At 36.8% G+C, this 12,323-nt stretch overlaps 1 protein-coding gene across 1 annotated transcript in view; it reads right to left on the bottom strand.

Annotated features, from left to right (window-relative positions):
- Positions 1-12,323, bottom strand: part of ACADM (acyl-CoA dehydrogenase medium chain) — a 51,667-nt gene that overhangs the window by 19,846 nt on the left and 19,498 nt on the right. The window contains exons 7-8 of the mRNA XM_059924569.1: positions 5,862-5,992; positions 3,617-3,725 (exon numbers count right to left, since the gene is read on the bottom strand). Of these exons, the coding sequence (XP_059780552.1) occupies positions 3,617-3,725; positions 5,862-5,992 (240 nt within the window). The remainder of the gene's footprint in view (positions 1-3,616; positions 3,726-5,861; positions 5,993-12,323) is intronic.

Genomic DNA, 12,323 nt, shown 5'->3' with positions numbered 1-12,323 from the left:
GGACCTAGAGATTATCATTCTAAGTGAAGTAAGTCAGAAACAGAAAGGCAAATACAATATGATATCACTTATATGTGGAATCTAAAATATATGACAAATGAACATATCTATGAAACAGAAACAGATTCACAGACATAGAGAACAAACTTGTGGTTGCCAAGGAGGGGGTGGAGGTGGGCGAGGGAAGGATTGGGAGTTTGGGATTACCAGATGCAAACTCATATATATGTATATGATGGATAAACAACAAGGTCCTACTGTATAGCACAGGGAACTATATTCAATATCCTGTGATAAAACATAATGGAAAAGAATATGAAAAAGAATATATATATGTATAACTGAATCACCTTTCTGTACAGCAGAAATTAACACATTATAAATCAACTACACTTCAATAAAATATATATATATGAAAAAAGAAATTGCCAAGGTAGCTATATCCCCTCAACATTTCATTTAAAAAATTTTCAAACCAACAGAAGAATTGCAAGAGTAGTAAAATGAATACCTCATCTTTACCTAGATTTGCCAATTTTGGCACATTTCCTTTATTTCTGTGTTTTGTGGGTGTGTATAACTATTAGCATTATTTGCTGAATTATTTGAGAGGAAGTTGCAGATATTGTGACCCATCTTAACAATTTAATCTCATTTTTAATAAGCAGTGTGAGAAGCAGGGGCAATGGGAACATAGAGCTGTAAACAAATTCTTTAATTTACTTGATTTAATATTAATAATCTGCTTCCAGGCTTGAAAAAATAGTGACAGTAATATATAGTTTGACTGAGAAAAAAACAACATCTCTTTGTCTTTATAAATTGATAAACTCTAATACGTTAGACCCTCACTCAGACATAATGAGAAAACACTGTTTACGAAAACAGTTTTACTGTATCCTGTTTCCCAGACTCATCCCAAACACCAGAACATTTAAAACCAAAACGCTTCCTGGACTCATCTCAAGCCATATAATTTCTAAAACACAAAACATTTTGAAAAACATCGGATTTCACAAATTTGTAAAATTCTGATAATTTCAAAAATGACTTAAGGAGATTTAAATATATACAATATAACTATCTATCTCTCTCACTAGAAAATTAGATCCTCAAGGGCAGGATCTAATTTTTTCTGTTTTGATCCATACAGCATCCTCAATACCTTGAATAATGCCTAGCATACAGTATGAACTCAATAATAAATATTTATTGAATTAGAGATTTGTTTGAAAGTGAGAAAATGGGAAAAAGGAAAGTGAGACTAGACATATCAAGATAAAATCAGAAGTCGGTTTACTATGTAATAAAATATAATCTGTCAGGACCTTTATGTTTTCTAGAGATGGCCATAAATTTGGCCCTGAGTTTTCTAGCAACCATCCCTAAAAAGGAAACATGAATAAAACATAAATAAAAACAAACCAATTGCTTGGAAGAAGCACAACCATTCTTAGTACTTCTATTTTGTTATACACAATAATCTCATTATAGTTTTATTTGTAAAGTGCAGTCTATCTTTAATATCTATCTTAAAAGAAAGTATAGAATAATACAGTGTAGGAAACTGCACTGGGCAAGTTTCTAGGACACGTTAGCACTGATCTCAACTCTGTCTCTTAAGTATGTAACCTTGAGTAAATCATTTCACTTGGATTTCAGATTCAGTGTTCAGCAAACAGACCATAAAAAATGTGCAGGGTATCTTCCACTTTTAACATTCTACAGCCTAAAAGGGAAAGTACTCCTCTTACATACATTAGCAACATGCTTCCATTTTAAAGAGGCTTTGGTTCAAAAGAGAGATTCTCATGGCTTTTAATAAAACATACAAATACATATGACTGGTTTAGAAGTTTGCATAACTTGGTCAACTCAAAGTAGCCTTTCCAGTTCAGGTTATGCCACCCTTAGTCTAATATCTGACAAGATAATCTGAATCTTTACCCATTTGGAAGAAAATTCATGTAACTCTTTTTTTTTTTTTAATAAATTTATTTATTTTATTTATTTATTTTTGGCTGCGTTGGGTCTTTGTTGCTGTGCGCGGGCTTTCTCTAGTTGTGGCGAGCGGGGGCTACTCCGTTGCAGTGCGCGGGCTTCTCATTGCGGTGGCTTCTCTTGTTGCGGAGCACGGGCTCTAGGCACGTGTGCTTCAGTAGTTGTGGCACATGGGCTCAGTAGTTGTGGCTTACGGGCTCTAGAGCGCAGGCTCAGTAGTTGTGGCGCACGGGCTTAGTTGCTCCACGGCATGTGGGATCTTCCCGGACCAGGGCTCGAACCCGTGTCCCCTGCATTGGCAGGCAGATTCTTAACCACTGCGCCACCAGGGAAGCCCCATGTAACTCTTAATTAACTTCCATAATCCCTCCTTTGCCTTAGATATAGACATCATTTAGTCATTAATAGGTTTTCTTTTTTACAAATTCACTTTGAAAAAAAAGTTTTACATTTGTAAAACTGCATCTCCTCTTCCTTTTCTCAGAGTTATAATCTTAAATCATGCTTCCTAGCTCTCACTAGGACTACTTTAATGACTTCATTTCTTTCCTTCTTGATTTACTAAATTTTAAACTTTTCTCTTTAATCTACTTTAAATGCTACTGCTAAATTATATCCACGCATTCAGATTACCATGCTTTTGTTTCTTTTTTTTTTTAATATATTATTTTTTATTTTGGGCTGTGTTGGGTCTTCGTTGCTGCACGCAGACTTTCTCTAGTTGCAGCGAGCGGGGGCTACTCTTCGTTGTGGTGCATAGGCTTCTCATTGCAGTGGCTTCTCTTGTTGCGCAGCATGGGCTCTAGGCGCACCGGCTTAAGTAGGTGCAGCACGTGGGCTCAGTAGTTGCGGCACGTGGGCCCTAGAGCACGTGGGCTCAGTAGTTCTGGCGCATGGGCTCTAGAGCGCAGACTCAGTAGTTGTGGCACACGGGCTTAGTTGCTCCGCGGCACGTGGGATCTTCGTGGACCAGGGATTGAACCCATGTCTCCTGCATTGGCAGGTGGATTCTTAAGCACTGCATCACCAGGGAAGTCCCCCATATTACTATCGTTTTCAAATATGTTAAATTACCTTTTCCTGTTCAAATAAAATTTTTCTTGCCTTCCCACATTCAAGGCTCTTTGCCATTTCTACACTTTCTCAGGAACAGATTTTTCTCTTAGTGTTGTATGAACTTGGGTAATCAACTTATGTCACATTGTTTTAATCCATAAAATGGGCATAATGTCACTTATCCTACACGAAAGGTTGCTGTGAGCAAAGAAAAAGAATGGGAAAGTGTTTTGAAATATCTAAAACTCTATTATTGGGCAGGCCATACAAATGATAGTTTGATTTCTGCTTCATTATCCCTCACAGCTGTTATTGGCATTCTCCATAGACTGGCACCAAGAATGGCTACTCTTTCAAATAATTACTTGACATGACTATTCTCAACTTAAAAATCTTTAGCAAGGACTATTTCATCCAATAATATCAAAAGCAGATTTACTTTTATTGCAACTTAATACAACCAAAATGTTTTCAATAAAGGAAACTGAAATTAGTAATTTTGAAATTTATAGTTAAAATAATATTGGAGGCCTTAATCACTGATAAATACACACTTTACCTTTCTTCCAACCTGTACTCCTGGGGTGTCTGCTTCCACAATAAATCCAGTAAAGGCTTTACTAGCAGGAGCCTTAGGATCCAGATCAGAACGAGCCAATAAAAAATACCTAATACACATACACATACATGATGATAGATAATGGTATCAGCAGATAACATATGGTGACTCCCATCTCAGTTAATCCTCCCCAAAATCCCAATTATTATTACCCCCATTTTATAGATGAAGAAATGAAGAATAAGAGAGGTTTAAAAGCTCACCCAGGTCACATACTTACAACATGGCAGAGCTAGTATTTCACCCCACATTTACTTCTTAACTAATATGGTATCTAACTTTTTATTTTGTAGTTTGATTGACAAGTAAAAATTCCTTGTATCAAGATAACGTAAAATAAAGTATGTGTGTGTTGGAACTGTCACTTTTCCTTTCCCAAAACTAGTTTAAGTATTTAAGGGACAAGTTATCTGGAAAAGATGGGTAAATGGGGCTGCCTGTGAAAAGAAATGAGATAGTGACCCCTATGTTCTGACTACTGTCCTCTTCATGCAGCAAAATCAGAGTTTCTGTTACAGCTGAATTATTATGAATATCTCCTGGGTTTTCTCTCCAGAAGAATTCTTCCCAGGAAGATTTAAAAATAAAACATGAGGAAAAAAGGCAAAACATCCAAATATCCATGTAACCTATGTTCTAAATAGCCTGGTAAAGGAGAATTTTTTTTAAATTTCTTAAACAACTATTTTATTTTCTATGCTTAAAACTAACAAACTATCATCTACTCTACAGTTTTACTTAATAGTTTAAAAAATAGTAAAAATTGTTTTCTAGTTTCATATATTACCTACTTTGTCTTACTACATGATGCGCTGTACTTAATTCTTAAAATTGTGAAAGCTTCTACTTGCATTGCTGGATTTCCCTCAACCTGTTACATTTTAACCGTTTCTTCACTTTTTTATTACTTGCTGATATTATGATAACTTACTTAAAGATAATGATATAGCACTCCATAATACTGGACACTCATAAAGTGATTGATATATTTAAAATAAACAGTAAACTCACTCTCAGGAATAATGCTTTTCTTGCCAAAAAATAGCACCGAAGAGCACACATATATACTGAATCAGAATTTTTGCAGACAAGGAAAGATAGCCCATTTTTAGTTCATTATACCAATCACCAGAAGGTCCTTCTTCTGTAAGTTTCTATTTATATACTTGTAGTGATGAGTAAATACATTTTTCCCATGACCACTTAACACACACTAGATAGAACTGTTGTTGAAATTCTTGTCTTTATGTTGAGCTATACTCTACATTTTTCTCACTTTCACATTTATTCTAAACTGACTTTCTGAAGCAAACATACAAGCCTACTCTTCCATGTATGAGACATTATTTAAAAATTTTTTAAATTCTTCCTATACAACCAAATCTAATTCCTTTACTCTTCATAGGACATGTTTGCTGTGCTCACCCTAATGAAGGACATTTACTTGCTTCTGAATTTATTTCATTTTGTCAATGCATGTCTTAAAAAGTGTTGCCCAGAACTGTTACCATTTTTTTCCTGCTTGTTTGATGTTATACTTCTATTACTTCAGCAAGAAATTACACTCGCTTCTTAAAGGCAGATACATCACACTGTTGATTCCTATAGAACCTTTCTTCATCTTTTTTCCACAAATAATGCTATTAAATGTTTTCCTTCAACATTTTATAGTAATACAAGGGATTTTATGACCCTTTGTTGAAATTCATGTCATTACTTTTGGACCTATATATTTGGACCTGTTAGATTTTATTAAAGTAAAATTCTGTCCTCTCTAAACTTATTGCTCAGAAGCAGAGAAATGTGCTATACCAGTGGCTTTCCTTTTTCCTCAGAGTCTTAGGGGAATGGTTCCAAGGAGGTCCTGGTACGGGCTAGGGAGAGTGGGGATAGTAAGCCAAGTAGAGGGAACTCTAGCTTTCCTAATCAGATTCAACCAGAGCAGGTGTTATTGTTTTATTTTATTTTACAAATTAAACTTCTGATACAATTTGAAGAAATAGTTCAGGACTTAAGACTAGTTTGTGAAAATCACTGAACTATTTATAATCCTTTATGGACCCTCCAGTTCCATGAATAAAACTTGTCTTAATTGTGGTGGTTTAATAAAAAAGGAAGGAGAGAGGGGGAAATTCTGAATATAAAGCATTTAAGAATCAATATAGAGAGGTTTTAAATAACATACCAATTAGCTTTTCCTCCATTGGTTATCCACATCTTCTGACCATTAATAATATACTCATCTCCTTTTTTTTCTGCTTTGGTCTTTATAGCAGCTACATCAGAGCCTGCTCCAGGTTCTGTTACACAGTAGGCCTTGAATATACGGAAACAAGAGAAAATAATTACCTGTTAATTATTAAATTATGAACATTTAGAACCCGGAGGGTATTTTATTTTTTAAGTCAGTATATTAAATACTTTAAAATACTTAACAATAAAATGTTCTTACAGAATCAAACTGCTCAAATGTAAAAACATTTAATATGTAATTTAAAACTAGATGTAGGATACCAATAAACCATATCAAAAATTACAGTGTTAGGTATCTTCAACCAAGTTAAGTAAATTTCACACAAACTCATTCATCCAAACATTTATTTAGTAGTATCTACCATTTACCAGGTTATGAAGGAGGAGATGGAAAAGCCAGAGATGAAAGACATCCTATCTTCAAGATTTTTACAATGTAGCAGTGGAGATGAATATTATATTGTAATTATATATCTAAATATTAAAGTCACACACAATGGGCTTAAGATACTATCTTAGCTTTAGGGTGTCAGAAAGCTTCCCAGAGGTGATGCTTAAATTAAGTCTCAAAAAGGAAAAGGAATTCTTAGGGGGTAAGGAAAAGGGGGAATGTGTATTCCAGGAAGAAGTAATACATATGGAATGATACCAAGATAAGAAGCAGGGTTACCCAGTGTTTGTGATACAAAAGTACCGGATTCTGTAACATCTATACTCTGTGCATGTAAGGGAATGGTAGAAATTAGTCTGGAAAGAAAGGAAGGGAACAGATGACAAAGAACACTTTATATTACACTAAGAAGTTGAAATTTTATCTGGTGGAAAAAGGGGAGCCTCTTAAGGCTCTTCAACAGATGTGTGACAAGATGTAAGCAGAATGGATAAAGGGAGTGGTGGAAGGCAAGCAATGGGTAGCTGAAGTTCATTCAAGTTTACTGAGTGACAGGTACTGGGAATACAAGGCCTAGACACAAGTTCCTTACCCTTAAGGTACTTATAGTCCAAAGAGAGAAACCTTAACAGTTAATTTTAATTCCAAGTATTAAGGGTACATAGGGACATTAGAAATGACTACTTAGACCTGTAGGGGGTGGGAGGTGATGAGTGGTAAGGAAGATGAAGAATAATAAGTAATACTCGTTGAAGGAGGTAAGTCTTGAAGGACAAATAAGTGAAGCAAGCAGGATCTAGGCATGGAAGAATGAAACAGCAGTTGTACAAGGCAAAGTACTAGCAGTTCAGTACTGGAATGTAAACTATGAAACTGAAAGCCATGAAAAGAGGCTAAAAAGGCAGGCAGGGACCTGGTCCTGGAGGCTGAGGTGTATGCCATGCTAAGGAGAGCAGACTTTCATGCATTCAACAAAAGTTTATCAAACACTTGCTATTGTGCCACAAAACCTGGGCTTCAGGGAAATCCAGAGCAGCCTAGTGTGCAAAAGTGAGGAATATATATGCATTTTTCTGAGGATGTCAGATTCTAAAACGGGTACACAAACTAAAAAAATATATATTAGATACCACTGCTATTGATGAAATGGAAACACAATGTTTTTGTAAATGCAGGAAAGTGATAGATTTACATTTTAGATAGTTTATTATTACAGAAGTATAAAGGACAGATTTAAGGGAAGATAATAATAACTTTTTACTATCTTCCAGGTGCTGTTCTAAGTACTTGACTCATTTAAACCTCACAATAATCCTTATGACACAGGTGCTAGGTATCTACATTTTATAAATAAGGAAACTGAGACAGTGAGGTTAAGTAATTTTCCCAAGTTCACAGATCTAGTAAGTGGCATAAATACCTACATAAGACTGGAGTTAGGGACACAAATTATGCAAGAAAGAAAGCTTAAACTAAGAAGCAAGATAAGGCAAGAAAATACGATGAAGTTTAGAATTGTGGTGTGAAATCCACAGGACACAATGACTAAACAGGATGTTGGGGAGCTAAAGAGGATGTTATGATGACTCAATTTTTTAGTTCAGGAAGCTTCCAATTAGGGATAATCTTGAAGAGAAGCAGTACTATAGAGTGGGAAGAAAATAATTTGGTTTGGGACACATTTTGCTTAAGATATTCGAGTCTAGCTAGGAAGAAATGTCTAATAGATAAGTTCATATAGGAGGGTAAAGGTCAGGGGAGAGATAAGGGCTGGAACTGGAGACTTAATAGACTACTCAGTGAATATACCAAAACTTAACACGAGATGGGGAGACTGATTTGACAATTTAAGTCAAGAGTAAGCTTTATGTAAATCAACAGTGCTAATGCTATAAGCTATATTTACAAAAGAATAGTATCTACCTCTTCCTATCTTTGTGTTCCTTACACAATTCTTGGATGACACCTTTGGTCCAGAAGACCTTAATTAAGAAGAAAATACAGATTTATGGGAAAGAGACCTGGAAAATCTCAAAGAGACGCATCTTTATTGCAACCCTCTGGATCTGTGAGAGAGAACAGGGCCCAGAAGGATCAGCTCTGGACTTGCTCCAACTCGAGGCTTTCAGCAACTCCCTTCTCTTCAAGCTCCCCACTGAGCCCAACATTTTAATCTTTCAGTCTTTCTCCCTCCTTCATCGTCCTCTGTTTATTCACCTTTTCCATTCCCTTGTCTCATTTTCTCATTCTTTCTGATTGCCCTGCTCTCTCACACTCACATCCCCTCGCAGATCACCTTTCTGTCGGAGACTATACCGATGGCCTATTTCCAAGAGCAGCAGGTTTGAATCAGCTCTAGTTTAAAATGAAGGTGGGGGGTGGGGGCAAGGCCAGGAGGGGATATTAAAAAAAAAAAAAGCATCTAAAATAAGAGTGATGGAACCATGCTCCTCTGTACTCATCAGACCATCCTAGAGTACTATATTTAGCTCTATAATAATATTTTTGAGTCAGTGATTACTAAGAAGGCGGTGGGACTTTACTGTGTTGTATGAAGAAAAGATGAAAAAATTGAGGCTAATTTGCTTAGAAAAGGTAAGATCCACATGACAGCCCTATTAAAATACCTGAAGGGCTATAGAGCCAAGGGAGAGAATTTGAATTGATAGGAGAAAACTAGTGTGAAATTATTCAAACTTATTGAACACCTATTATGGTATCAGGTGGTGAAATTATAAAAGGAAATGACACAATCCTTTCCCTCAGGAGCATGCAATCTAGAAGAGCTTTCTAACAGTCAGGGACACTCCCAAATGGAGCTGCTTCAGGAAGTTGAGACTCCTAGACATGAAAACATGAGCTAGATGGCCTTTTCACAGGTGTGCTATAGAGGAGATTCAGGTGTCATGTAGGTTAACTGCATTACTCTTCTACCTAGATGCTCAAAGATGTTTTCAGCATCACAACAAAAAAAGTATTATACAAATGAACTGTCCAGAAAAGATAACTCTTTACCAAAATTTTATTTTAAGTAACTTTGGGAATCCTTTTCCTCTGAAATATGCTATTAGACATTCCTCTGTTTTATAATAAGGCATAGTTTTTATTTTTTTAAACTTTTTCATAAATTTATTTTATTTTTACTTATTTTTGGCTGTGTTGGGTCTTTGTTGCTGCACGCGGGCTTTCTCTAGTTGCCGCGAGCGGGGGCTACTCTTCACTGCAGTGCGCGGGCTTCTCATTGCGGTGGCTTCTCTTGTTGCGGAGCACAGGCTCTAGGCACGAGGGCTTCAGTAGTTGTGGCTTGCAGGCTCAGTAGTTGTGGCACATGGGCTTAATTGTTCCACAGCATGTGGGATCTTCCCGGACCACGGCTCAAACTCCTGTCCCCTGCGTTGGCAGGTGGATTCTTAACCAATGTGCCACCAGTGAAGCCCAGGGCATAGTTTTTAGAACTTATGAAGTGTATGAGTTTGTGTGTTTCTATGCAAAATGGCTGGTTCTTCAGAGTTGTTCTTGTCTTATTTGTTTCCTAGTAAGTAAAATTAATTTTATAATGCTCTTTCAGCAGAAGCCACTTTTGTTTCCAGTGCAACTTGTTCTCTTAAGTCAAGCAAATTAGTAAAATTCTTTTATGCATAATTATTTATTTATGAAGAATTTATTATTTACTTAATTTGCAAAATTCTATGAATTCTATAATTCTATGAATAATACATTTTGGGTAAGGATCTAAGGGTCTACCAGATTGTTAACTTATGAGCAGGAACTCAGTTCTGGTGGGGTTTTTTTTGATTTATTTTTTTGGGGGGGCACGCTGCGTTGGGTCTTCATTGCTGTGCACGGGCTTCCTCCAGTTGCAGTGAGCGGGGGCTACTCTTTGTTGCGGTGTGCAGGCTTCTCATTGCGGTGGCTTCTCTTTCTTGCAGAGCACAGGCCCTAGGCACATGGGCTGCAGTAGCTGTGGCACGCGGGCTCAGCAGTTGTGGCACACAGGCTTAGCTGCTCTGCGGCATGCGGGATCTTCCCGGACCAGGGCTCAAACCCGTGTCCCCTGCATTGGCAGGCAGATTCTTAACCACCGTGCTACCAGGGAAGTCCCAGGAGCCCAGTTTTATTCACTGTTTTATTCCAAGTCCACCTGGTACACAGTATTCAAATATTTAAAAGAATGAGTAGAACATTATACTTTTCTTTATTAGTGATGATACCACCACCTTATCTTTGTATAGTTTACTAAACAATTTTGTATTCATTCTCTACTAATTTTTTCTTTTTTGCCTTACACTCTAAAGTGACTGGAGGTAGTTCATATAATGCATGTTTTTTAAAAAATCAGGAATGAAGTGAAAATAAAGATAAACCGGAAAGAATAATATACTACAATACATGCTTCGAGGTTCAAATAATTACTAATGGAGGACTATAAAATTGGCTCTGTGCTTCCTACTTACCAAAACAATAAAAATACTATACTGTAGTTACAAGTGTAAACTGCCCATAAGCTGAAGTCTGGCATATAGCAGGGAATTCAGATATTGAGTAGATGAATGGATGAATGAATGGCAGTTAAAGAAAAACAAAGTATCCCCTGGCCATTAGGTATGAAAGAAATTTCTCTACTATATTTTTGCAAAAGGGACACTATGTGAAGATATTCTTATAAAAACATAAGCATTTTGTTTTATCTTTACTATATCCTTTTTAGATGTTATACAACCAAAATAGGTGTGTATAACAATACAGAAGAAAATACAGGAGAGACTTTGAGGCTAAGTAACTATATAAGATCATATTGCTATTATATGGCTTGAAGCCAGGTCTTGGGACCCCAAGTTCAGTGTTCAGTTACATTTCAGCTACTTCTCAGTTCTACTGGAAACGCATGGTTTTATGACAAGAGTTTTCTTTACCATTGTTACGCTTTTTCGGACACTTCTGAGTTCTTAGACCATGTTTGGACAAGTAAGTTTACTGAATGTCTTGCCCATAACAAGCTTGTCCTAGTAGTCTAATACTTGTTTCTGGTTGTCTAATACTGCATATATTTTAGGTATATACTTTTTAAAAGATTTAATCCAATCTTTGAAAAAGAAATATGGTTTCTAACTTATTATTGATATTTTAATACTATATGTGTAATATATATGCAATAATACAATTAGTTTTGATTTTTAGAAAATGTTTTTGCACTAAGTGGTATTAAAAAATAATTATAGTATCACCCTGATTTATTTCTGTACTCACTTTCCTCAGCAAGAGTATAACTGATCACATGATCTGGTAACAGATTAAGTCTTACGAGCATGCATTAACACTGTAACTGTAAATTAAATCCAAAAACTTATCATCTTTTTCTGTATCAATTTTTACCATGACATTATTATTATTATTATTATTTATTTATTTATTTTTATTGGCTGTGTCAGGTCTTAGTTGTGGTATGTGGGATCTTCGTTCAGGCATGCGGGATCTTTCATTGTGGCACACGGGCTTCTCTCTTGTGGCGTGAAGGTTTTCTCTTCTCTAGTTGTGGGGCACAGGCCCCAGGACGTCTGGGCTCTGTCGTTGAGGCACGTGGGTTCCAGAGCACACGGGCTCTGTAGTTTGCAGAATGCAGGCTCTCTAGTTGAGGCACACGAGCTCAGTAGTTATGTCGCACGGGCTCAGTTGCCCTGCGGCACGTGGGATCTTAGTTCCCTGACCAGGGATCGAACCCACGTCCCCTGCATTGTAAGGTGGATTCTTTACCACTGGACCACCAGGGAAGTCCCCTACCATGACATTATTTTTTTTTTTCATAAATTATTTTATCTATTTATTTATTTTTGGCTGCGTTGGGTCTTCGCTGCTACGTGCGGGCTTTTCTCTAGTTGCGTCAAGGAGGGGCTACTTTTCGTTGCGGTGCATGGGCTTCTCATCGTGGTGGCTTCTCTTGCTGTGGAGCACGGGCTCTAGGCACATGGGCTTCAGTAGTTGTGGTGCACGGGCCCAGTAGTTGGC

This window comes from Balaenoptera ricei, chromosome 1 (assembly GCF_028023285.1).
Source record: "Balaenoptera ricei isolate mBalRic1 chromosome 1, mBalRic1.hap2, whole genome shotgun sequence".
Lineage (NCBI taxonomy): Eukaryota > Metazoa > Chordata > Mammalia > Artiodactyla > Balaenopteridae > Balaenoptera > Balaenoptera ricei.
Note: the sequence above shows the minus strand (reverse complement) of the source record. Positions and strands in the feature narration are given on the sequence as shown.